General features: G+C 43.2%; 1 protein-coding gene across 1 annotated transcript; it reads left to right on the top strand.

Annotated features, from left to right (window-relative positions):
- Nucleotides 1–1,243: 1,243 nt before the first annotated feature.
- trim65 (tripartite motif containing 65) lies at nt 1,244–25,798 on the top strand. The gene is made up of 8 exons (XM_021575619.3): nt 1,244–1,481; nt 5,181–5,655; nt 5,936–6,031; nt 15,163–15,393; nt 21,121–21,289; nt 21,983–22,072; nt 22,299–22,516; nt 24,264–25,798. The coding sequence occupies exons 2-8, from the start codon at nt 5,221–5,223 to the stop codon at nt 24,570–24,572; spliced, it is 1,548 nt and encodes a 515-aa protein (XP_021431294.1). The 5' UTR covers nt 1,244–1,481; nt 5,181–5,220; the 3' UTR covers nt 24,573–25,798.
- Nucleotides 25,799–27,385: the final 1,587 nt, after the last annotated feature.

Below are 27,385 nucleotides of genomic sequence, written 5' to 3'. Positions count from 1 at the left end.
GGTTTGTGAATGACACTGTCCTTCAGGGGGGCAGAGCAGGCAAATTAATGTAAAATCATGTGAGATGAAAATGGACAAACTAAAGGGTGTGCAATGTGTAGGGCCAATGAGTGTACATTCTGAAAATGAACAAACTAAAGGGTGTGCAATATAGAAGTGTAGTCAGTGGACATTCTGAACCTAGTTTGATGTCAGTAGTACACATGACCAAGCAGCTATTGAAATTAGAAACATTGAAAATTCATGTAAAATTGTGTGAGATGAAAATGGACAAACTAAAGGGTGTAGGCCCACTGACTGTACATTCTGAACCTTGTCTGAAGTCAGTAGATCACATGACAAAGAGCTATTGAAATTCAAAAATGTAAATAAATAATATAAAATAGTGCAAGATCGACAAACAAAATATATAAAATCGACCAAAAAAAGTGTGCAGTGTGTGTCTATGCCTTCGGGTTAGCTAGAACAAGTTTCTAACATTTTAGGAGTAATTTAAATTTTACATGTTTGATTTGTCACCATGTTGACGGTCCCTAACTGCTGTTCAACCTGAAACTGTCTTTACCTCGGTCCAACGAGACAACACCTTTAACCGGTGATATACTCTGAAAGGCAAAGCTTTGCACATCATATGTCGACATCTTTAAGAGCCAGAGAGCTTTCCTATTTTGCTATTTTGACACACGAAATCAACATCATACCGCTCATGAGTCCTGATCACTCTGACCGATTCCACTTTACCTAATTCGTCATTCACCATCTTCGAGACCGTAAACTGGGTCAACCAAAAAATATATCATTGCTCGTGAATAGCACTCACACCATAAACTGCTGTTCATTTCCAACTTTAGCCACTTTTACTCTACTCTTCTTCTCCACCGTTCACACATCTTCGCCAAGAGAATCGCACAAGACTTTCACCGGGCGCTGTCTGACTTTGGTAAATGAAGAAACGCAACTGTAACATCCGGTAAGTGGGAATAGGTATGTGTATGCGTACTTCGTCATCATGTGGAGCGTCTGCTGCGTTCAAACCAACTCGGAAATCTCTGTCTTCCGACTTTAAAAAATATCTTTCTTATTTAAACTTTAATTAGCTAGGCAAGTCAGTTAAGACCAAATTATTATTTACAATTACGGTATAAACTGACCAAACCCGGACGACGCTGGGCCAATTGTGCGCCGCCCTATGGTACTCCCAATCACGGCCGGTTGTGATACAGCCTGGACTTCAGTTTATTCAAGACAACTGGGAACTCGGAAAAACAAACTCCGACTGAGAAAAATGAATGATCATCCAACTAGGAATTCCAAATCGGGCCTCTTTCCAGAACTCCGACTTTCCCACCTGCAGATCACCGACGTCGTGATTTTACCTCGTTTTTTCCGAATTCCCAGTTGTCTTGAACGCTGTATTTCGGCAAGGCGGATTCTCAGCAACTGTATTTACGTCAGATGCCCTAATTTATTATATTGCACTGGTGAGCTACATTTACTTTTAAGTGGAATGTTAGCTAGAATTATATATGTGAAAAGTTGTACCTTAAATCCGTTTGGCTAGTATCATAAAACTGTAACGTTACTCATATTTCTACTTGATAGCTGTCTTTTTACTGTAATCATGGTTACAAAGTAACGTTAGCTAGCTACATTAGCTATGTGTTAACGTTAGCGCCATGGATAGTATCTACTGTGATGTCATTCATTTGATATAGCTAGGCTAGCTACAAACTGCTGGCTTTGCTATAGCCTATGTAGCATCGTTTGACCCACTCACTGTATGGCATCAAATGACAACATCTCATAGTGTATAACGTTAATTCCTTTGTAATGGTCGAGTTGCTCATAATGTCCAACTGTCACCATGGTCATTCTCCTAAATATACAGTATATATACCGTGTATATATACAGTGTATATATTAGGTTATATATATATTTATATATACAGTGAGGGGGAAAAGTATTTAGTCAGCCATCAATTGTGCAAGTTCTCCCACTTAAAAAGATGAGAGAGGCCTGTAATTTTCATCATATGTACACTTCAACTATGACAGACAACATGAGAGAGAAAAAATCCAGAAAATCACATTGTAAGATTTTTTTAATGAATTTATTTGCAAATTATTGTGGAAAATAAGTATTTGGTCAATAACAAAAGTTTATCTCAATACTTTGTTATATACCCTTTGTTGGCAATGACAGAGGTCAAACATTTTCTGTAAGTCTTCACAACGTTTTCACACACTGTTGCTGGTATTTTGGCCCATTCCTCCATGCATATCTCCTCTAGAGCAGTGATGTTTTGGGGCTGTTGCTGGGCAACACGGACTTTCAACTTCCTCCAAAGATTTTCTATGGGGTTGAGATCTGGAGACTGGCTAGGCCACTCCAGGACCTTGAAATGCTTCTTACGAAGCCACTCATTCGTTGCCCGGGCAGTGTGTTTGGGGTCATTGTCATGCTGAAAGACGTGTCATCTTCAATGCCCTTGCTGATGGAAGGAGGTTTTCACTCAAAATCCCACGATACATGGCCCCATTCATTCTTTCCTTTACACGGATCAGTCGTCCTGGTTCCTTTGCAGAAAAACAGCCCCAAAGCATGATGTTTCCACCCCCATGCTTCACAGTAGGTATGGTGTTCTTTGGATGCAACTCAGCATTCTTTGTCCTCCAAACACGACGAGTTGAGTTTTTACCAAAAAGTTGTATTTTGGTTTCATCTGACCATGTGACATTCTCCCAATCTTCTTCTGGATCATCCAAATGCTTTCTAGCAAACTTCAGACGGGCCTGGACATGTACTGGCTTAAGCAGGGGGACACGTATGGCACTGCAGGATTTGAGTCCCTGGCGGCGTAGTGTGTTACTGATGGTAGGCTTTGTTACTTTGGTCCCAGCTCTCTGCAGGTCATTCACTAGGTCCCCCCGTGTGGTTCTGGGATTTTTGCTCACCGTTCTTGTGATCATTTTGACCCCACGGGGTGAGATCTTGCGTGGAGCCCCAGATCGAGGGAGATTATCAGTGGTCTTGTATGTCTTCCATTTCCTAATAATTGCTCCCACAGTTGATTTCTTCAAACCAAGCTGCTTACCTATTGCAGATTCAGTCTTCCCAGCTTGGTGCAGGTCTACAATTTTGTTTCTGGTGTCCTTTGACAGCTCTTTGGTCTTGGCCATAGTGGAGTTTGGAGTGTGACTGTTTGAGGTTGTGGACAGGTGTCTTTTATACTGATAACAAGTTCAAACAGGTGCCATTAATACAGGTAACGAGTGGAGGACAGAGGAGCCTCTTAAAGTAGAAGTTACAGGTCTGTGAGAGCCAGAAATCTTGCTTGTTTGTAGGTGACCAAATACTTATTTTCCACCATAATTTGCAAATAAATTCATAAAAAATCCTACAATTTGATTTTCTGGATTTTTTTTCTCCATTTTGTCTGTCATATTTGAAGTGTACCTATGATGAAAATTACAGGCCTCTCTCATCTTTTTAAGTGGGAGAACTTGCACAATTGGTGGCTGACTAAACACTTTTTTGCCCCACTGTGTGTGTGTGTGTGTATATATATATATATATATATATATATATATATATATATATATATATATATATATATTTATTTTTATTACTATTTTCTACATTGTCGAATAATAGTGAAGACATCAAAACTATGAAATAACACATATGGAATCATGTAGTAACCAAAAAAGTGTTCTTCAAAGTAGCCACCCTTTGCCTTGATGACAGCTTTGCACACTCTTGGCATTCTCTCAACCAGCTTCATGACTTAGTCACCTGGAATGCATTTAAATTAACAGGTGCGCCGTGTTAAAAGTTAATTTGTGGAATCTTTCCTTAATGTGTTTGAAACAATCAGTTGTGTTGTGACAAGGTAGGGGTGGTATACAGAAGATAGCAGCCGTATTTGGTACAAGACCAAGTCCATATTATGGCAAGAACAGCTCAAATAAGCAAAGAGAAATTACAGTCCATCATTATTTTAAGACATGACGGTCAGTCAATCTGGAAAATTTGATGTTTTTTTGCAATCAAGTGCTATGATGAAACTGGCTCTCATGAGGATCGCCACAGGAATGGAAGACCCAGATTTTTTTCCTCTGCTGCAGAGGATAAGTTAATTCAAGTTATCTATCTGCACATCAGATTGCAGCCCAAATAAATGCTTCACAGAGTTCAAGTAACAGACACATCTCAATATTAACTGTTCAGAGGAGTCTGCAAGAATCAGGCCTTCATGGTCGAATTGCTACAAAGAAACCACTACTAAAGGACACCAATAAGAAGAAGAGACTTGCTTGGGCCAAGAAACACAAGCAATGGACATTAGACCGGTGGAAATCTGTCCTTTGGTCTGATGAGTCAAATTTTAGATTTTTGGTTCCAACCGCCCTGTCTTTGTGAGACGCGGTGTGGGTGAACGGATGGATGATCTCCACATGTGTGGTTCCCACCCTGAAGCATGGAGGAGGTTTGCACTTAGTCCCACTATCATTTGTTTTTCAACAGGACAATGACATGAAACACACTTCCAGGCTGTGTACGGGCTATTTGGATGAGGGATTCTCAACTTTACTTCTCAACTCCTAATATCTAATAGGCTGTGTTCACAGGCGGTTGGTGGCACCTTAATTGGGGAGGATGGGCTCGTGGTAATGTCTGGAGCGGAATTGGTGGAATGGTATCAAATACATGGTTAGCCAGCCATTAGTATGAGCCGTCCTCCCTCAGCATCCTCCACTGTCTGTGTTAGAGTTTACACTTCCTTTTCCAATTGTAGCGTGGGGAGGTCAGAATAATGCAAAATCTATTCATTTTAAAATGTTGATTACTTCTCCTTGGCATTCACCTGATGATAAGATGTGAATTATATATTTTTTGCTAACATATGATGGGGGTCGCCGGTTTGCCTGGGCGGTAGTCCCTGGGCAAGAAAGGTTTAAGACCCCTGTCCTAAATGGCTCTTTGTCTCGTGATGCTGTCGATAATAAATAAATGAACATGTTACAGTAGGCCAGTACACAATAATGTGACAGTATCATGGCTAGCTACAGCATGAAGCAATCTTAGAATCAAGATTGAAATCCATATGCATGCTATGTAGCTACTGTATCAGCAACCTACATCATGTCCAACTTCTCCCATTCATTTCTCTCCACAGATCTGAAGAGGTGTGTTCTGTTTACAGATCTACTGGAGGGATGGAGACCCATAATTTGTCCTGTGCCATTTGCTTGGACCGCTTCAAAGTCCCAGTCACCATCCCATGCGGTCACACTTTCTGTCGAGACTGCATCACGGCTCACTGGGACACCAAGTCCAAATCCGACATCGGGCCGCATTGCCCTATCTGCAATGAGAAATTCCCCACTAGACCCATCCTAAAACGCAACGTGTCCCTGTCCGTCCTGGCTGAGGCCACAGCGAACAGTGCCGGTGCATTCGGTAGAGACACTGTACCGGTTATGAGGGGCGACATGGCCAGAGCCACGCCCCTGATTTTGTGTGACCGACACAAGAAGCCCCTGGTGTACTACTGCCGGAAGGACAACATGTGTGTGTGCTGCGAGTGTGCCATCTCCGAGTGTAAGAACCACGAGAAAGTGCTGGTGGAGGCTGAGAAGGAGAACCGAGAGGTGAGTGTCAGACAGACCGTAAGTGGCTCCTATGTTCTTGTGACTGTCACAGAGATGAACAAAAACAAAATCTGCCACAACCCCATTGGCTGCCTGTGACTCAACACTAACTCCTGGAAAACACCGATACTATATATATACATATATATATATATATATATATATACACACTATATTCTCTCTGACAGGTCAACATTTGTGTGCTGCAAATGTCATGAAATTGAATTCATACTCTGCTGCATATCCTACACACTCATTGTGGTATTGTCTATCTGAACAGTTACTACTGAGGAGGAAGAGTGTGGAGGTGGGAATATGTATGGAGAAGACTGAGAGGAGCATCGCTGAGCTGACAGAGAACATCACCAAAGCCAAGGTAAAAGTTGTTTTTTACAGTGACCGTCCCTACATCTTCATATTGAAAGTACCATAGTCAATAGATAGGCCTTATGGTTCATTGTGAAAAGGTTTCCTCTACTTCCAAAGCAGATTTGTCGGAAAGTAGTCGCATTGTTTCAAATTAGGGCTGTGACGGTCATGGACATTTGGATGAAGGTTATTTGTCAGCCATATGACCGCAGCCACTTTATAATCATTCAGTATATATTTTTTAAGATGCATATTTTGTCCTCTACTCCTGAATGCAGGTGCTACTGCTGAACGGGGTGCGTTGTCTAGGCAGCCTCAGACTCGTTTTCTACAACACCTTGCTTGTTTCAGCAAAGTTTAATCACGTTGTAAATGGGGATGTAACGATTCACATAGGCATCTGTCCATGATTCAAATGTTTAAGATACAAGTGCATCAGTCTGCGGACACCAACCCGATCCAAATGTAGCATGCATCGGTCAGAAAAATTAATTCAAAATGTTCACAAAAATGCCGGTTCACAAAAAAAAAATTGTACATTTTTCTACCTTCTGAAAATACCTCATCTTTTGTGACAGTGTCAAAGACTCCAGCCACCCAAGCTATAGACTGTTCACTCAGCTACTATTCGAAAAACGGTACCAGGGCATTGGCTCTCGGACGACCAGGCTCCGAGGCAGCTTCCACCCCCAAGCCATAAGACTTCTAAAGAGCCAGACTGCTAAATAGTCAATTAAGGGTACCCAAACTATCTGCACTGACTCTGTCTTGCACTGACCCTACACACACTCACTAGACTATATAAACACAAACCATATACACACACTCACACACAACATTGACAACCTATGTTAGGTTCTAAATAACAGGGTAAAAACAGACGGACAACTATAAAAACTCAAACCAAGTTTATTCACCCAAAGGGTCAGACAGCTGAACAGACGAGATGTGTTTCCACCAGCACAAGTGTATATACCTCAATTTGGGTGAAGACTCTTCCTTCCCTCTAAACATTACATATTTATTGCTAGGCAGGAAGTTAAGTGATGCGGGTAAAAAAAAAAAACTGTTCCTTCTCCCTTAATGTGACCTGGCCTGACCTAAACCACAGCTCTCCACCCTTAGTGACTGCAACCATGTGATTGCCTTAACTTTACTCAGTACATTCCAAGCTTAATTGACTCCACCATATACATTCCTCCTACAGATTAACTTCTGGAGTAGAAACCAGACTGTGGCACTCCTCATTTCAATAGGATACCTGATGATTAACAATATTTCAAGTTTAGAAATCAGAACCCATCAAATATATACGCACACACTTTTACACTCATCATTTGTTGCTGCTGCTCTGTTCTTTATTTTACTCTTATTATTATCTATCCTGATGCCTAGTCACTTTACTCTGCTTTCTGGCCTCAAGTACCTCGTACCTTTGCACATATACAGTGGGGAGAACAAGTATTTGATACACTGCCAATTTTGCAGGTTTTCCTACTTACAAAGCATGTAGAGGTCTGTAATTTTTATCATAGGTACACTACAACTGTGAGAGACGGAATCTAAATAAAAAATCCAGAAAATCACATTGTATGATTTTTAAGTAATTAAGTTGCATTTTATTGCATGACATAAGTATTTGATACATCAGAAAAGCAGAACTTAATATTTGGTGCAGAAACCTTTGTTTGCAATTACAGAGATCATACATTTCCTGTAGTTCTTGACCAGGTTTGCACACACTGCAGCAGGGATTTTGGCCCACTCCTCCATACAGACCTTCTCCAGATTCTTCAGGTTTCGGGGCTGTCGCTGGGCAATACGGACTTTCAGCTCCCTCCAAAGATGTTCCATTGGGTTCAGGTCTGGAGACTGGCTAGGCCACTCCAGGACCTTGAGATGCTTCTTACGGAGCCACTCCTTAGTTGCCCTGGCTGTGTGTTTCGGGTCGTTGTCATGCTGGAAGACCCAGCCACGACCCATCTTCAATGCTCTTACTGAGGGAAGGAGGTTGTTGGCCAAGATCTCGCAATACATGGCCCTATCCATCCTCCCCTCAATACGGTGCAGTCGTCCTGTCCCCAAAGAATGATGTTTCCACCTCCATGCTTCACGGTTGGGATGGTGTTCTTTGAGTTGTACTCATCCTTCTTCTTCCTCCAAACACGGCGAGTGGAGTTTAGACCAAAAAGCTATATTTTTGTCTCAGACCACATGACCTTCTCCCATTCCTCCTCTGGATCATCCAGATGGTCATTGGCAAACTTCAGACGGGCCTGGACATGCGCTGGCTTGAGCAGGGGGACCTTACGTGCTCTGCAGGATTTTAATCCATGACGGCATAGTGTGTTACTAATGGTTTTCTTTGAGACTGTAGTCCCAGCTCTCTTCAGGTCATTGACCAGGTCCTGCAGTGTAGTTCTGGGCTGATCCCTCACCTTCCTCATGATCATTGATGCCCCACGAGGTGAGATCTTGCATGGAGCCCCAGACCGAGGGTGATTGACCGTCATCTTGAACTTCTTCCATTTTCTAATAATTGCGTCAACAGTTGTTGCCTTCTCACCAAGCTGCTTGCCTATTGTCCTGTAGCCCATCCCAGCCTTGTGCAGGTCTACAATTTTATCCCGGATGTCCTTACACAGCGCTCTGGTCTTGGCCACTGTGGAGAGGTTGGAGTCTGTTTGATTGAGTGTGTGGACAGGTGTCTTTTATACAGGTAACGAGTTCAAACAGGTGCAGTTAATACAGGTAATGAGTGGAGAACAGGAGGGCTTCTTAAAGAAAAACTAACAGGTCTGTGAGAGCTGGAATTCTTACTGGTTGGTAGGTGATCAAATACTTATGTCATGCAATAAAATGCAAATTAATTACTTAAAAATCATACAATGTGATTTTCTGGATTTTTGTTTTAGATTCCGTCTCTCACAGTTGAAGTGTACCCATGATAAAAATTACAGACCTCTACATGCTTTGTAAGTAGGAAAACCTGCAAAATCGGCAGTGTATCAAATACTTGTTCTCCTCACTGTACCTGGTACTGGTACTCGCTGTATAAAGCTCCATTCTTGTGTATTTTAGTTTATTCCTCGTGTTACTATTTTATTTTTAAACTCTGCATTGTTGGGAAGGGCTCATAAGTAAGCATTTCACAGTAAAGTCTACACCAGTTATATTCGGCGCATGTGACAAATAAAATTAGATTTGATGCGTCCTCCCCTTCAGTGTCAGAACTACATGTAACTGTGTTGACAGTCATTTATCTACAATACATTTTGCATGCCGAACAACCCCAGGCAATATCAGTAGCCTAGTCAAACTGCGCACTGTTGCCCAGCATCACTCGATGACCGGCGCAAGGTAGGAGGCCTGTTCCTGATCTTGCACATATGAGTTGCACCTTTTAAGATTCAAATGCTAAAATGGCATGCCTGATATTAGGTTTTATTTTTAAAATTACAACCTATGTAATTTGCTAGGTTATTATCTATGCGCTGTTGAAAATTGTGTTTTGCCAAAATAAAAGTAAGATACTGGAGACAACTCTCATCTGGCTATACTCAAAGATTGTCTATTATATTGACAATATATTTGAGTGACTGCTCTAACAATGGAAATACATGTCCTCAAAGATGGAAGGCATGCGGGAAGAGGCGAGATCAGGGGGACCATTCTAGCCAATGAGTGAGCAAATACGTGTGTCAACAACAGGCCATGGAGATGACATGACAGCATGGGCAGCGCCATTGAGCCCATCTCAATTTTAAAGTAATTAAATGTTCACATCACTGCACTCATCTGTAAGCTGGTCATCTCTGTATACCCATCGCAGACCCACTGGTTGATGCTTATTTATAAAACCCTCATAGGCCTCACTCCTCCCTATGAGATATCTACTGCAGCCCTCATCCTCCACATACAACACCCGTTCTGCCAGTCACATTCTGTGAAAGGACCCCGAAGCACACACATCCTTGGGTCGCTCGTCTTTTCAGTTCGCTGCAGCTATCGTCTGGAACGAGCTGCAACAAACACTCAAACTGGACAGTTTTATCTCAATCTCTTTATTCAAAGACTCAATCATGGACACTTACTGACAGTTCTGGCTGCTTTGCGTGATGTATTGTTGTCTCCACCTTCTTGCCCTTTGTGCTGTTGTTGCTTACTTACAAGCCCTTAACCAACAATGCAGTTCAAGAAAGAGTTAAGAAAATATTTACCAAATAACCTAAAGTAAAAAATAATAAAAAGTAACACAATAAAATAACAATAACGAGGCTATATACAGGGGGTACTGGTACCGAGTCAATGTGCAGGGGTACAGGTTAGTCAAGGTAATTTGTACATGTAGGTAGGGGTAAAGTGGCTATGCATAGAAAATAAACAGCGAGTAGCAGCAGTGTAAAAACAAGTGTGGGGGGGGGGGTCAATGTAAATAGTCTGGGTGGCCATTTGATTAATTATTCAGCAGTCTTATGGCTTGGGAGTAGAAGCTTTAAGGAGCCTTTTGGTTCTAGACTTGGCTCTCCAGTAGCGCTTGCCGTGCTGTAGCAGAGAGAAAAGTCTATGACTTGGGTGACGGGAGTCTATGACAATTTTTTGGGCTTTCCTCTGACACCGCCTAGTATATAGGTCCTGGATAGCAGGAAGCTGATGTACTGGACCGTATGCACTACCCTCTGTAGCGCCTTACGGTCAGGTGCCAAGCAGTTGCCATACCAGGCGGTGATACAACCGGTCAGGATGCTCTCGATGGTGCAGCTGTAGAACTTTTTGAGGATCTGGGGACCCATGCCAAATCTTTTCAGTCTCCTGAGGGGGGAAAGATGTTGTTGTGCCCTCTTCATGACTGTCTTGGTGTGTTTGGACCATGATAGTTTGTGGACACCAGGGAACTTTAAACTCTCAACCTTGTCCCCTACAGCCCCGTCAATGTTAATGGGGACCTGTTCGGCCCTCCTTTTACTGTAATCCACAATCAGCTCTTTTGTCTTGCTCACATTGAGGGAGAGCTTGTTGTCCTGGCACCACACTACCAGGTCTCTGACCTCCTCCCTATAGGCTGTCTCATCGGTGTCTGTAATCAGTCCTACCACTGTTTGGTGTCAGCAAACTTAATGATGGTGTTGGAGTCAAGTTTGGCCATGCAGTCATGGGTGAACAGGGAGTACAGGAAGGGGACTAAACACGCACCCATGAGGGGACCAAGTGTTGAGGATCAGCGTGGCAGATGTGTTGGTGCCTACCCTTACCACCTGGGGGCAGCCCGTCAGGAAGTCCAGGATCCAGTTGCAGAGGGATGTGTTTAGTTCCAGGGTCCTTAGCTTAGTGATAAGCTTTGTGGACACTATGGTGTTGAACGCTGAGCTGTAGTCAATGAACAGCATTTTCACAAAGGTGTTCCTTTTGTCCAGGTGGGAAAGGGCCTTGTGGAGTGTGATTGAGATTGCGTCATCTGTGGATCTGTTGGGGCAGTATGCTAATTGGAGTGGGTCTAGGGTATCCGGGATGATGCTGTTGATGTGAGCCATGACCAGCCTTTCAAAGCACTTCATGGTGTTACAGGGTGGTAATCATTTAGGCAGGTTACCTTCACTTCCTTGGGCACAGGGACTATGGTATTCTGCTTGAAACATGTAGCCATTACAGACTCGGTCAGGGATAGGTTAAAAATGTCAGTGAAGACACTTGCCAGTTGGTCCGCACATGGTTTGAGTACACGTCCTGGTAATCCATCTGGCCCCGCAGCTTTGTGAATGTTGACCTGTTTTAAGGTCTTGCTCACATCGGCTTCCGAGAGTGTTATCGCACTGTCGTCCAGACCAGCTGGTGCTCTCATGCATGCTTCAGTGTTGCATGCCTCAAGGCGAGCATAAAAGGCATTTAGCTCATATAGTAGGTTTGCATCACCGGGCAGCTCGCGGCTGGGTGTAGTAGGCTTGAATCTTAATCCTGTATTGACGCTTTGTCTGTTTGATGGTTCGTCTGAGGATGTAGCGGGATTTCTTATGAGTGTCCGGATTAGTGTCCCGCTCCTTGAAAGCTGCAGCTCAAGCCTTTAGCTCAATGCAGATGTTGGCTGTAATCCATGGCTTCTGGTTGGGATATGTACGTACAGTCACTGTGGGGACGACATTGTCAATGCACTTATTGATGAAGACGATGACTGAGGTGGTGTACTGCCCAATGCCATTGGATGAATCCCGGAACATATTCCAGTCTGTGCTAGCAAAACAGTCCTGTAGTGTAGCATCCGGGTAGTCTGACCACTTACGTATTGAGAGAGTCACTGGTACTTCCTGCTTTAGTTTTTGCTTGTAAACAGGAATTAGGAGGATAGAATTGTGGTCAGATTTGCCAAATTGAGGGCAAGGGAGAGCTTTGTATGCCTTTCTGTGTGGAGTAAAGGTGGTCTAGAGTTTTTTTTCCCCTCTGGTTGCACATGTGACATGCTGGTAGAAATGAGGTAAAACAGATTTAAGTTTGCCTGCATTAAAGTCCCGGGCACTAGGACCGCCACTTCTGGATGAGCATTTTCTTGTTTGCTTATGGCCTTATACTGCTGGTTGAGAGTGGTCTTAGTGCCAGCATCGGTTTGTGGTGGTAAATAGACAGCTACAAATAATATAGATGAGAGCTCTCTTGGTAGATAGTGTGGTCTACATCTTATCATAATATACTCAGGCGAGAAATAGCTCAAGACTTATTTTATATTAGACATCACGTACCAGCTGTCATTGACAAATAGACACACACGCCTGGCCCTCGTCTTACCAGACGTAGCTTCTCTGTCCTGCTCATGCATGGAACATTCCGCCAGCTCTGTATTATCCGTGTCGTCGTTCAGCCACGACTCGGTGAAACATAAGATATTACAGTTTTTAATGTCTCGTTGGTAGGATAGTCTTGATCGTATATCATCCATTTTGTTTTCCAATGATTGCACGTTGGCCAGTAGAACAGATGATCGTAGGAGTTAACTCACTCGCCTACAAATTCTCAGAAGGCAGCCTGACCTCCGCCCCCTTTTTCTCCTTCTTTTTTTCACGCAAATGACAGGGATTTGGGCCTGTTCCCGAGAAAGCGTATTTATCCTTTGCGTCAAACTCGTTAAATAAAAAAAAACTTTGTCCAGTTAGAGGTGAGTAATCGCTGTTCTGATGTCCAGAAGTTATTTTCGGTCATAAGAAACATTAGCAACAACATTATGTAGTGAATAAGTAAAAAAATAAGTTACAAACAACGCAAAAAAACGAACAAAATAGCACAGATGGTTAGAAGCCCATAAAATGGCAGCCATCCCCTCCGACGCCATTCTAGTGGAAATTAGAATGTTATTCTGTAAACAATACATGTTATACAACACTAGCTCAGACACTTAATCTGCAAAAATGTATTTGTGGGTTATGGTGATTTCCGAACCAAAGTGGTCGGACCAACAAAAAAAACACCCCCTTAATCTGATAGTGGGGTGGTAGATGTTTAGTCTCGTTTTATGGCACAGCTCAGGTCCTTACATAGTACATACATCATTTACACACACACACACTTTTTATTTTATTTAACCCTCATTTTACCAGGTCAGTTGACTGAGAAAACATTCTCATTTACAGCAACAACCTGGGGAGTAGTTACAGAGGAGAGGTGGGAGATGAATGAGCCAATTGGAAGCTGGGGATGATTAGGTGGGCATGATGGTGGTGTGGGCCAGATTGGAAATTTACCCAGGACACTGGGGTTAACACCCCTACTCTTATGTCCATTAGTCCTTTGGTGACCACAGAGTCAGGACACCTGTTTAATATCCCATCCGAAATACAGCACACCCTACACAGGGCAATGTCCCGAATCACTGCCCTGGGGTATTGAGATATTTTTTTAGGTCAGAGGAAAGAGTTCCTCCTACTGTCCCTCAAACACCACTTTCAGCAGCATCTGGTCTCCCATCCAGGGAACGACTCTGCTTAGCTTCAGTGGGAAGCCAGCATGGGGATGCAGGGTGGTATGCTGCACGCGCGCACATGCACACAGTCTTGTGACACACAATTCAGTCCCATTCAAAATCTTATTTTCCCTAACCCGTACTCTTAACCTAACCCCAAAACCTAAATTTAACCCTAAACACTAGCTCCTAATCCTAAAACTAACCCTAGCTCCTAATTCTAACCCTAACACTAATTCTAACCTTAAGCCTAAACCCCCTAGAAATAGCATTTGACTAACAAAATGTCCCCAGTTGGTCAAATCTTTGTTTGTTTACTATTCTTGTGGGCACTTCTGGTCCCCACAAGAATAGTTAAACACTTCCACCTCCACACACACACAATGAGGCCCTTGTCTTCATTCCTAGAGTCAGATGAACTTGTGGATACCATTTTTATGTCTCTGCGTGCAGTTTAAAGGAAGTTGCTAACTAGCGCCAGTTTAATTGCTAACTCGCGTTAGAGCAATGGCTGGAAGTCTATGAGTTCAACTGACTCTGGTGAAGTAGATAAAGGGCCTCATTGCCAAAATCCCAAAGTGTCCCTTTAACCCTGAACCTTTAAACCTAAAATAGCTGGTCCTGACAAGATAGGAAAACAAGTTCACACACCCATCAGCTCAGACAAATCCAGCTCAGAGAGGCCCAGCTCATGAGCTCCATCAGCAGCAGATTTGAATTGGAAAATGAATGTCTATGCAACAAAATGTTCGTTCATCGAATCGCAACTAATCGCATCGATTAGTTCTCTATTCAAACCAGTTCACTTAAAACTAAAACGTATCATTCCTGTATCGTATCGGAGCCAATGTATCTAGATACGAATTGAATCCACTTGAAAGGGAAAGATGCACATGTAAAAAATATGTACCTGTGGAAACACTCAGCCGCACGAATGAATTCAGCTGTTCGTTTAAAACATAAAATAAATGTAATGTAATGAGTTTTTTTATTTTCATGACGGTCTTCATCCATAATCTGCGTCTACACAAGCCAGCCCTAATTTCAATATTGGTTTATTGGAAAGTTGACACCTCTCACTGCAGTCAAAACTACAATCCTAAATACTACTACTATCCTTGTCTCCATATGGTAAATGTTTCCCCTCTTACTGTTCTCACCCCTCTTACTGTTCTCACCCCCAACCCCCTCTGTAGGTGACCCTGCAGCAGACCTCCCACTGGGTGAATGCCAAGTTTTCCATGCTGTTGAAGGTGCTAGCAGAGAAACAGGAGTCTACAGAGAACTTCATTGAGCAGGAGAAGGAGGCTTCCCTCTCCCAGGGGGAAGCTAGGTTGGAGGAGCTACAGGAAAGGGCCAAGCAACTCGGGGAGCGCCAGAGCCAGATCGCAACTCTTCGCAACCTGCCCGACATCCAGCTAATACAGGTTAGCATTGACATATTTTCCCAAATAGATAGGATTTTTACCGGCATACAGAATGACCTATCCCCAAAAACAATATGCTGATCATTTATCTAAGAGATGGTTTTATATGTATGCATTCACTGCTATAAAACTTGGCAGTTAGGAGACTCAAGCCTAGTGTGCACAGAGCAGAGTAATAGAAATGTTTAAAAAGATTGATAACCTTGATATTTAGCACTGACGCCGTTCCCTCCTGATTCAGGCAGCATCCTCTATTTACAGACCATTGATATATTCTACTCCCCAGTAAACAAATCACATCAGGATATTACAAGATTGAACCCAAGTGCAGACTCAGACGAGGAGACAGCGATAAGGTTACCAAGGTATTTATTGAAAAGCAGGGGGAGATGGGGTGCAGGCCAGGGCGAGCTCAGGCGGGTAGCAGGAAACTAGGAACTGAGGCTGGGGTAAGGGGAGTAGGGGCAGGGTAAGCAGGTCCGGAGCGGAATCCAAGGAAGCAGTAGAGCGGGGGTCCAGGGCAGGGATGCAGGATTGACGAGACGTTTGCAGGAACAAACGGCTTGAAATGCAGACTGACTGAGCAGAGGCTACAATATGGCAGTGTGGAAGTGGCAGGCCTGAGTAATTGTAGAGGTCTTGATTATGGAACAGGTTGCAGCTGGTGGGGATCTGCTCTGACTCCAGCACACCCGTCTCCACTCACACAATCAGATACACCCACACAGAGAGAGCACTGGAGGGCTTGTGGCAGGTTAGGGAGACACAATATGAGAAGTAGAGGGCGTGGCAGGGGCAGATGTAACACTACCATAGTTTGGGGAAGCCTGGGACTGTACTTCATTAGTCTCCAAATACTCTAGAGCATCAACTAGATTCAGGCGCAGGTAATAAAAAAAAAATGGGTCGGGGGGGCCAGAACATATTTACTAATAATTTGTAGACTGCAAAATGACAGCAAGAAGCCCAAACATATAAAATATTTGACTAAAACATAAATCATTTCAAGCATTGTTTACGATCACATTTGTCTATTATGTGTGGGAATAGTTGGAGCTGGAGCACTTGGAGCTGATTTCCTGGTGTTTTTACAGTCAAACAGTGCATTCAGAAAGTATTCTGACACCTTGACTTTTTCCACATTTTGTTACATTACAGCCTTATTCTAAAATGGATTAAAACAAAAAATATCTTCAATCTACACACAATTCCCCATAATGACAAAGCAAAAACGTTTCATTTTTTTATTTTAGCTAAAAAATAAATGAAAAACTGAAATAGCACATTTACATAAGTATTCAGACCCTTGAAGCACCTTTGGCAGCGATTACAGACTTGAGTCATCTTGGGTATGACGCTACCCTTGGCACACCTGTATTTGGGGAGTTTCTCCCATTCTTCTCTGTAGATCCTCTCAAGATCTGTCAGGTTGGATGTGGAGCGTCGCTGCACAGCTATTTACAGGTCTCTCCAGAGATGTTCAATTGGGTTCAAGTCCAGGCTCTGGCTGGGCCACTACCATAAAGCCCTGATTGGTGGGGTGTTGCAGAGATTGTTGTCCTTCTGGAAAGTTCTCCCATCTCCACAGAGGAACTCCAGAGCTCTGTCAGTGACCATCGGGTTCTTGGTCACCTCCCTGACCAAGACCCTTGTCCCCCGATTGCTCAGTTTGGCTGGGCGGCCAGCTCTAGGAAGAGCCTTGGTGGTTCCAAACTTCTTCCATTTAATAATGGAGGTCACTGTGTTTTTGGGGGCCTTCAATCCTGCAGAATTTTTTTGGTACACTTCCCCAGATCTGTGCCTCGACACAATCCTGTCTCGATGCTCTACGGACAAGTTGTAGAAACATCTTGACGATGCTCAATGGAAACAGGATGCACCTGAGCTCAGCTTCGAGTCTCAAAGCAAAGGGTCTGAATAATTATGTAAATAAAGGTATGTTTTTTACTTTTCAATACATTTGCACTTTGTCATTATGGGCTATTGTGTGTAGATTGCTGAGTATTTCTTGATTTTTTTTTCCATTTTAGAATACGGCTGTGTAACAAAATGTGGATAAAGTCAAAGGGTCTGAATTCTTTCCGAAGGCACTGTATACGGAGTATACCAAACATTAGGAGACCCTACTAATATTGAGTTGTACACCGCCCTTTTGCCCTCAGAATAGCCTCAGTTCTTGAGTCAAACCTGGCACCTACTACCATACCCGTTCAAAGGCACTTACAACTTTTGTCTGGTTCATTCACCTTCTGAATGGCACACATACACAATACATGTCTCAATTGTCTTAAAAATCCATCTCGATCCTTCATCTACACTGATTGAAGTGGATTTAACAAGTGACATCAATAAGGAAGGGATCATAGCTTTCACCTGGACTGACCTGGTCAGTCTGTCATGGAAAGAGCAGGTGTTTTTAATGTTTTGTATGCTTAGTGTGTGAGGATGTATTGTGGCAGACCAGGGGGTTTGGTCAAGACGTTTACACAGATCAGACACAGACAGAGTATGATTAGCTCGGTTTCAAGGGTGTTTATTTAAATAATAAGTCAAAAAAGAAAAGGATAGGTCTCCCCCATGAGACCCTCTCCGGGATACCGTCTTGCTGTATCCTGTCTGGCACAAAAACTGAACTCCCTCCTCATACCTCTGCAACCGTCACCAACTATACAGAATTTCTCGTTCTCTCTCTCTCTCTCTCTCTCTCCTTCCGGCAGCTTTATGGGCCTTGCACAGCTGGTGAGCAATCAGCCCTTGATTACTCACCAGCTCCCAATCAGCCCTGGCCGAAGAGCTCGTCGAGACCTGGCACGTCCAGCAGATGGAGCCATCGCCTCGTGATGTATACTCCGTCTGTCACCAGGCATCGACCAGGCCTCGACGAGTCTCCCCCTGGTGGCTGACCTGCTGTATGCCACAGTGTATATGTACTACCGTTCAAAAGTTTGGTGTCACTTAGAAATGTCCTTGTTTTTGAAGGAAAATAACATTTTTGTCTTTTGTCCATTAAAATAACATCAAATTGATCAGAAATACAGTGTAGACATTGTTAATGTTGTAAATGACAATTGTAGCTGGAAACGGCTTATTTTTAATGGAATATCTACATAGGCGTCCAGAGGCCCATTATCAGCAACCATCACTCCTGTGTTCCAATGGCACGTTGTGTTAGCTAATCCAAGTTTATCATTTTAAAATGCTAATTGATCATTAGAAAACCCTTTTGCAATTTTATTAGCACATCTGAAAACTGTTGTCCTGATTAAAGAAGCAATAAAACTGGCCTTTAGAATAGTTGAGTATCTGGAGCATGAGAATTTGTGGGTTCGATTACAGGCTCAAAATGGCCAGAAACGAAAAAAATTATTCTGAAACTTATCAATCTATTCTTGTTCTGAGAAATGAAGGCTATTCCATACAAGAAATTGCCAAGAAACTGAAGATCTCGTACAGCGCTGTGTTCTACTCCCTTCCCAGAACAGCGCAAACTGGCTCTAACCAGAATAGAAAGAGTGGGAGGCCCCGGTGCACAACTGAGCAAGAGGACAAATACATTAGAGTGTCTAGTTTGAGAAACAGATGCCTCACAAGTCCTCAACTGGCAGCTTCATTAAATAGTACCCGCAAAACACCAGTCTCAACATCAACAGTGTTCCTCTGTCCAGTGTCTGTGCTCTTTTACCCATCTTAATCTTTTCTTTCTATTGGCCAGTCTGAGATATGGCTTTTTCTTTGAAACTCTGCCTAGAAAGCCAGCATCCCGGAGTCGCCTCTTCACTGTTGACGTTGAGACTGGTGTTTTGCGGGTACTAACATTGCAAATTGCAAAAGGGTTTTCTAATGATCAATGAGCCTTTTAAAATTATAAACTTGGATTAGCTAACACAATGTGCCATTGGAACACAGGTGTGATAGTTGCTGATAATAGGCCTATGTACGCCTATGTAGATATTCCATTAAAAAATCTGCCGTTTCCAACTACAATAGTCATTTACAACATTAACAATGTCTACACTGTATTTCTGATCAATTTGATGTTATTTTAATGGACAAAAAAAATATTTTCTTTCAAAAACAAGGACATCACCACCCTGACAATCACTGGTATGGCTGATTAGCTGTTCTAAGTAAAGTATCTTCGAAAGCGAATATAAGTAAGACCATCCTGTTACTCTCCTCAAACCATCTTATTACGCTACTCTCATCACCCCATTGGGGAACCATCGATATGGCTGGCTAAGCCTATCTTCAAAGAAGCATCTTCAAGAGCGAATGGAAGGAAAATCAACTCTGTAATTCTGTTCAGGAATACACAACAAGTCACCAGATACCGGACAACTACAAAGAAGGACAACAGGAGAAGAATTGTTGGAACCATTTTGGACAATCGGAGCCTTACAAGCGTGCCGCGAAAGGGCCCAAACACCTTTCCGAGGCTGCTCCATTCACCGAGAGACCCCCGGCGAACCCAAGCATGTCATGAAATACATTCATGATTTCTTTCTCAATGCGGGCGCTGGTTCGTGTGCAAAGTATATTGTTATTATAGGTGAGAGTAGTTTATGAATGTGACAATGTTAAGTGTCTGTCTGTCTCCCTCTCTCCATCTCTTCTTTAACAAGCATCCATGTTGTTGTCAATCCGCTAGGGACCTGTTTTCAGCGTATTAGGTCTCCAGTCAATAACCGGTGCAGAGTGTGTTTATCCTGTGTTCCCGTTTAATTAGCTAGTAAATAAATAATCTAACCAATTTGTTGTGAATTTTACCCCTTTTTCTCCCCAATTTTGTGGTATCCAATTGTTTTTAGTAGCTACTATCTTGTCTCGTCGCTACAACTCCCGTACGGGCTCGGGAGAGACGAAGGTTGAAAGTCATGCATCCTCCGATACACAACCCAACCAGCCGTACTGCTTCTTAACACAGCGCCATCCAACCCGGAAACCAGCCGCACCAATGTGTCGGAGGAAACACTGTGCACCTAGCAACCTTGGTTAGAGTCGCGATGAGACAAGGATTTCCCTACCGGCCAAACCCTCACTAACCCGGACAACGCTAGGCCAATTGTGCGTCGCCCCGCGGACCTCCCGGTCGCGGCCGGTTACCAGAGCCTGGGCGCGAACCCAGAGTCTGGCACAGCTGGCGCTGCAGTACAGCGCCCTTAACCACCCGGGAGGCTACGGCTCGGGTTTTTGCAGTTGCAAGGAGGTTACGACTGTTCAAAATGATGATATGATACGAAGTTATGATTAATAAGTTGTCTGGTTATAGATGTGATAGCTAAAGACCTTTTAGAGTTGAATTCAGGAGATGGTAACTCTTTAAATAACCACTGTCGTGGTGCCCCAGATCCTAATGAGCTAATTGTTACATGGTTAATTCATATCGGGTAACAATTACACATAGTTGGTTAATTAGTTGAATAACAGTCTTCAGATGAATGTTAAGTCACGACATTATCATAGTAGCCTATCCAGTCCCAAGTGAAAATACCAGTCATCGGAAGGCAAGTCCGAGTCCCCAATGGCCGAGACCAAGTTTAGTCACAAGACATAAAAAATGTTTTAAAAAAAATCGGGATTCGAGTTGTACTTGAGTACTACAACGCTGCATAAATCACATACATAAAATATATGTACATGTTAGCACTAAGTAGCTTTGGGACAAAATTCCCATATTGTATTATTATTGACAATCAAACTATATAATTTTCCTCCTTTGCTCTGTAGGAGTCTCGGCTGGTGGAGGTCCCTCGCATGAAGGACATTCCAGTGGATGTGACCCCTAACCTGCAGGAGAGGCTCAGCGGGGTGACAGACGTCCTCTCACGGATCTCCAAGCTAGTGTCTGAGGACCTGGAGAAGGCTGTGTCTACAGCTGTGGGGCAGGACAAGCAAGGTAACCTAACCTCACTGTATGAAGGAGGAGGCTGTGTGTGAGGTCAGGACAAGCAAGGTAACCTAAGCTCACTGTATGAAGGAGGAGGCTGTGTGTAAGGTCAGAACAAGCAAGGTAACCTAAGCTCACTGTATGAAGGAGGAGGCTGTGTGTAAGGTCAGAACAAGCAAGGTATCTTAACCTCACTGTATGCAGGAGGAGGCTGTGTGTAAGGTCAGAACAAGCAAGGTAACCTAACCTCACTGTATGAAGGAGGAGGCTGTGTGTGAGGTCAGGACAAGGTAACCTAACCTCACTGTATGAAGGAGGAGGCTGTGTGTAAGGTCAGAACAAGCAAGGTAACCTAACCTCACTGTATGAAGGAGGAGGCTGTGTGTAAGGTCAGAACAAGCAAGGTAACCTAACCTCACTGTATGAAGGAGGAGGCTGTGTGTAAGGTCAGAACAAGCAAGGTAACCTAACCTCACTGTATGAAGGAGGAGGCTGTGTGTAAGGTCAGAACAAGGTAACCTTATTGTATGAGGAGCATATTGTCTTACTTTGCAGAGGTAAATGCTCTATATTTAGCTGCTCTATATTTAGCTGGAGCTGTGTGTGTTGTTTTAATGGATCTAATGGATCTCTAAACTTTTAAAATGTCTTTCTGTGGATCTCCCTCCTTTTCCCCATCCCCCCACCCCATCTCTTCCCTAGGTTCTCCCCAGGATAAGCGCCCTGTCCTGGCTGTGGTCCCCAGTCCTGCTGCTCCATGCCACCCCGCTGGGAAGGAGGGCCTCAGTGAATGTATGTGGTCATTCCTTACTTTAAGATAAAACGTTCAGATATCAACACAGTGACTGTAAATAACAACATGTATTTTTTTCCTGGAATCTATAATTAGTAACCTGAATGATGTTCAGAAGTTTACCAACATAAGCGATCTATCACCTACCCTTTGTTTTAGAGCTAATTTAGATTAATAAACTCTACACCTAAAAGTCTTCTCACATGCTACTTCCCACCTTCTCAGACCGCTGCACCCTGACCTTTGACCCTCGCACAGCCAACAGTCACCTGCTCCTCTGCCAGGAGAACCTACGGGCAGAACACCTGACCTCTGGGCCGCGCCCTGTCCCGGCCCACGAAGCTCGCTTTGACCACACCTGGCAGGTGCTCTGCTTCCAGGGCTTCAAACACGGAAAGCACTACTGGGAGCTGGAGTTGTCCAAGCCATGGGCCTACCTGGGGGTAAGAAGATGTGAAGGCCATGGCAGCCAAATGATGTGTAAATATTTGTATATACAGTGCCTTGCGAAAGTATTCGACCCCCTTGAACTTTGCGACCTTTTGCCACATTTCAGGCTTCAAACATAAGGATATAAAACTGTATTTTTTTGTGAAGAATCAACAACAAGTGGGACACAATCATGAAGTGGAACGACATTTATTGGATATTTCAAACTTTTTTAACAAATCAAAAACTGAAAAATTGGGCGTGCAAAATTATTCAGCCCCCTTAAGTTAATACTCTGTAGCGCCACCTTTTGCTGCGATTACAGCTGTAAGTCGCTTGGGGTATGTCTCTATCAGTTTTGCACATCGAGAGACTGACATTTTTTCCCATTCCTCCTTGCAAAACAGCTCGAGCTCAGTGAGGTTGGATGGAGAGCATTTGTGAACAGCAGTTTTCAGTTCTTTCCACAGATTCTCGATTGGATTCAGGTCTGGACTTTGACTTGGCCATTCTAACACCTGGATATGTTTATTTTTGAACCATTCCATTGTAGATTTTGCTTTATGTTTTGGATCATTGTCTTGTTGGAAGACAAATCTCCGTCCCAATCTCAGGTCTTTTGCAGACTCCATCAGGTTTTCTTCCAGAATGGTCCTGGATTTAGCTCCATCCATCTTCCCATCAATTTTAACCATCTTCCCTGTCCCTGCTGAAGAAAAGCAGGCCCAAACCATGATGCTGCCACCACCATGTTTGACAGTGGGGATGGTGTGTTCAGCTGTGTTGCTTTTACGCCAAACATAACGTTTTGCATTGTTGCCAAAAAGTTCAATTTTGGTTTCATCTGACCAGAGCACCTTCTTCCACATGTTTGGTGTGTCTCCCAGGTGGCTTGTGGCAAACTTTAAACAACACTTTTTATGGATATCTTTAAGAAATGTCTTTCTTCTTGCCACTCTTCCATAAAGGCCAGATTTGTGCAATATACGACTGATTGTTGTCCTATGGACAGAGTCTCCCACCTCAGCTGTAGATCTCTGCAGTTCATCCAGAGTGATCATGGGCCTCTTGGCTGCATCAGTCTTCTCCTTGTATGAGCTGAAAGTTTAGAGGGACGGCCAGGTCTTGGTAGATTTGCAGTGGTCTGATACTCCTTCCATTTCAATATTACCGCTTGCACAGTGCTCCTTGGGATGTTTAAAGCTTGGGAAATCTTTTTGTATCCAAATCCGGCTTTAAACTTCTTCACAACAGTATCTCGGACCTGCCTGGTGTGTTCCTTGTTCTTCATGATGCTCTCTGCGCTTTTAACGGACCTCTGAGACTATCACAGTGCAGGTGCATTTATACGGAGACTTGATTACACACAGGTGGATTGTATTTATCATCATTAGTCATTTAGGTCAACATTGGATCATTCAGAGATCCTCACTGAACTTCTGGAGAGTTTGCTGCACTGAAAGTAAAGGGGCTGAATAATTTTGCACGCCCAATTTTTCAGTTTTTGATTTGTTAAAAAAGTTTGAAATATCCAATAAATGTCGTTCCACTTCATGATTGTGTCCCACTTGTTGTTGATTCTTCACAAAAAAATACAGTTTTATATATTTATGTTTGAAGCCTAAAATGTGGCAAAAGGTCGCAAAGTTCAAGGGGGCCGAATACTTTCGCAAGGCACTGTACTGTATAGAATTGTGCCCGTGTCTTTAGAAATGTTGACTGCACCTCTTCCTACCTTTGACCCCCGCATCTCTCCCCCAGGTGACTTACGAGGGCATCCCCAGGAAGGAAAAGGGGAAAAGGTGCATGGTGGGAATGAATGATCTGTCCTGGAGCCTCCAGCTGGATGAGCGCCAGCTGAGTGCCTGGCACAACGGCCGCCGGGAGACGGTGGCTGGCCACTCCCACCACTCCCGCATCGGAATTCTGCTGGACTACGAGGCTGGAACACTGACGTACTATGGAGATGGGCATACGCGGCTGCATGCCTTCCACTGTGCCTTCACTCAGGAGCTGTTCCCCGCCTGTTGGATAGGGGAGGGCGTGACCATCACCCTCTGCTCGCCATGACGACAACACGAAAGGGAATGACCGTGATCTAACAATCTCTTATAGGACTAGTCTTGGGAAACTATAACCCTGTTTATACCTGGTGCTAACATGGGTCCTTTGTCCTGATCTTGCCTACATTCTGATTGTGCCTACATTTCCAGAAATGTGTCAACATACAGTATGCTATTAAAATGTGCCTGTTGTTGGTCCATTGTGTCTCCATTTTGACCAGATTTCCTTGTCCCTTTATGCAAATTATTTCACAGCTTTCAAAATAATATTTATTTAAGACACATATTGATGTAATCAGTCAATGGTGCCACCTGTCAATGATTTTAGAGAGTGGAATAATTACGATTTAAATGGTTTCTCTGTCCGGATCTGTCTACACTTGTAAAATATCCAGACACTGTGTGTCTGACGACCACCAGTCACAATCAAATTACAATGTGTCTTGATTGTCAACACCTGTCTAAAAATGTGGGCACAATCAGGATGTTGACAGGATCAGGACAAAGGACACAAGTTAGAACCAGGTAAAAACGGGGCTTATGGCAACAGGTTCAGTTATTTTTCGGGAATCATAGACATTACATCATTGTATCTGTCCAATTATGGCGTCTGTGAGAGCACGGAAAAGTCTAAAAGGGATCCTAGGGATGTCCCAACTCTGACATCATCCCATTGAAGTTGAATTTTAAACATTTTGAGTTAGGGTTGGGGGGGGTAGATCGTTTTCAGCTGTTTGTGCATACATTTTTTTCTAGAGACAAGCCTGAAGTTCGAAGCCGAAGTTTACACCCCTTTGTCGGTGATTGGTCAACAGTAGTGATTTTTCAATTAAGTGTATGTTGTCATTCAAGGAGAGGTTAATAGTTTTTATGTACACCACCGTTCTAAAGTTTGGGGTCACTTAGAAATGTCCTTGTTTTTGAAGGAAAAGCACATTTTTGTCCAGTAACATAACATCAAATTGATCAGAAATACAGTGTAAACATTGATAATGTTGTAAATGACTATTGTAGCTGGAAACGGATGATTTTTATGGAATATCTACATAGGCGTCCAGAGGCCCATTATCAGCAACCATCACTCCTGTGTTCCAATGGCACGTTGTGTTAGCTAATCCAAGTTTATCATTTTAAAAGGCAAATTGATCATTAGAAAACCCTTTTGCAATTATCTTAGCACATCTGAAAACTGTTGTCCTGATTAAAGAAGCAATAAAACTGGCCTTTAGACTAGTTGAGTATCTGGAGCATCAGCATTTGTGGGTTCGATTACAGCCTCAAAATGGCCAGAAACAAATAACTTTCTTCTAAAACTTATCAATCTATTCTTGTTCTGAGAAATGAAGGCTATTCCATGTGAGAAATTGTCAAGAAACTGAAGATCTCGTACAGCGCTGTGTTCTACTCCCTTCACCGTACAGCGCAAACTGGCTCTAACCATAATAGAAAGAGTGGGAGGCCCCGGTGCACAACTGAGCAAGAGGACAAGTACATTAGAGTGTCTAGTTTGAGAAACAGACGCCTCACAAGTCCTCAACTGACAGCTTCATTAAATAGTACCCGCAAAACACCAGTCTCAACATCAACAGAGTTCCTCTGTCCAGTGTCTGTGTTCTTTTACCCATCTTAATCTTTTCTTTCTATTGGCCAGTCTGAGAAATGTATTTTTCTTTGCAACTCTGCCTAGAAGGCCAGCATCCCGGAGTCGCCTCTTCACTGTTGACATTGAGACTGGTGTTTTGCGGGTACTATTTAATGAAGCTGCCAGTTAAGGACTTGTGATGCTTCTGTTTCTCAAACTAGACACTAATGTACTTGTCCTCTTGCTCAGTTGCGCACTGGGTTCTCCCACTCCTCTTTCTATTCTGGTTAGAGCCAGTTTGCACTGTTCTGTGAAGGGAGTCGTACACAGTATGTCCCAAGGATCCAGGATAGGATGAAGCAAAGATCTCAAAAGGCAGCTGAGTTGAAGCAATCTAATTTTCATCTACTACAACTTCTGTGAGTTGGTAAAACAAACAGAGGGTGCACACTGCCACCTAGAGTCTATTGTTTGAACCGGTGTGAAGCCAAGGTTGGCGATTTACTGCCACCTGCAGTTATGGAATGTTTCCTAATGAGTATAATTGACTAGGTTGTAGTGTTAGATAGAGGACTCTAGGTGGATAAAATCTGTTTTGTCATGGGCATTGCCATTGAGGGCTTCCACCATTTTATAGTAGTCAACTGGGTGGGACTTCCTATGGGTTAAGGACAGATCACATGATTCCATCCAGGTCATCAGGAGGGTCAGCCAATTAATTATAGCCTACTCGTGAACATTCTACAACTGTAGGTGACAGTAAATCACCAACCTTGGCTTTATAACTGTTCAGACAACACACTCTAGGTGGCAGTATGCACCCTTTCTGTTTGTTTGTCAACTCAGAAGTAGTAGAACAAGAAAATATACTACTTCAAAATAGAGATTGCCTCAATGGCGCTGCCTGTGCACGCACAGACGCCATTATGGGACATGTATAAATATGATATCTCTATCATTCTCTATGGCCTAGGTAGAGCTAGAACCATAATGTCTATTCTTGTGGTCACTAACCTTGGTCTAGGGGAGTCATCACATATAGAGGGAAGAAAGGGAGCTTTTTGTATTGGATTCCAGCCCCTGTCCCAGTTGGATACTAGGACACTGATGCCTGGATGGGTGAAAGCAATGTGGTTTTCCATTATGCTCAGTGGAGTTGCCTACATATTCTGTTCACCTATCCAGACTTTTAAGATCAGTAAGTTTGGGGAGGTACTAGGATGTATGTAGGAAAGTCA

The sequence above is a fragment of the Oncorhynchus mykiss genome, chromosome 20, assembly GCF_057628025.1.
Source record: "Oncorhynchus mykiss isolate SJ-2025 chromosome 20, ASM5762802v1, whole genome shotgun sequence".
In the NCBI taxonomy this organism is placed as follows: Eukaryota; Metazoa; Chordata; class Actinopteri; order Salmoniformes; family Salmonidae; genus Oncorhynchus; species Oncorhynchus mykiss.
The sequence above is the reverse complement of the archived record's forward strand: the minus strand, read 5'-3'. Positions and strand labels throughout refer to the sequence as shown.

Coding starts and splice junctions, on each gene's coding strand:
- trim65 (XM_021575619.3), top strand. CDS start 5,221: ATGGAGACCCATAATTTGTCCTGTGCCATTTGCTTGGACCGCTTCAAA. Junction 15,394..21,120: donor CCGACATCCAGCTAATACAG/GTTAGCATTGAC, acceptor TTTGCTCTGTAG/GAGTCTCGGCTGGTGGAGGT. Junction 22,517..24,263: donor AGCCATGGGCCTACCTGGGG/GTAAGAAGATGT, acceptor TCTCTCCCCCAG/GTGACTTACGAGGGCATCCC.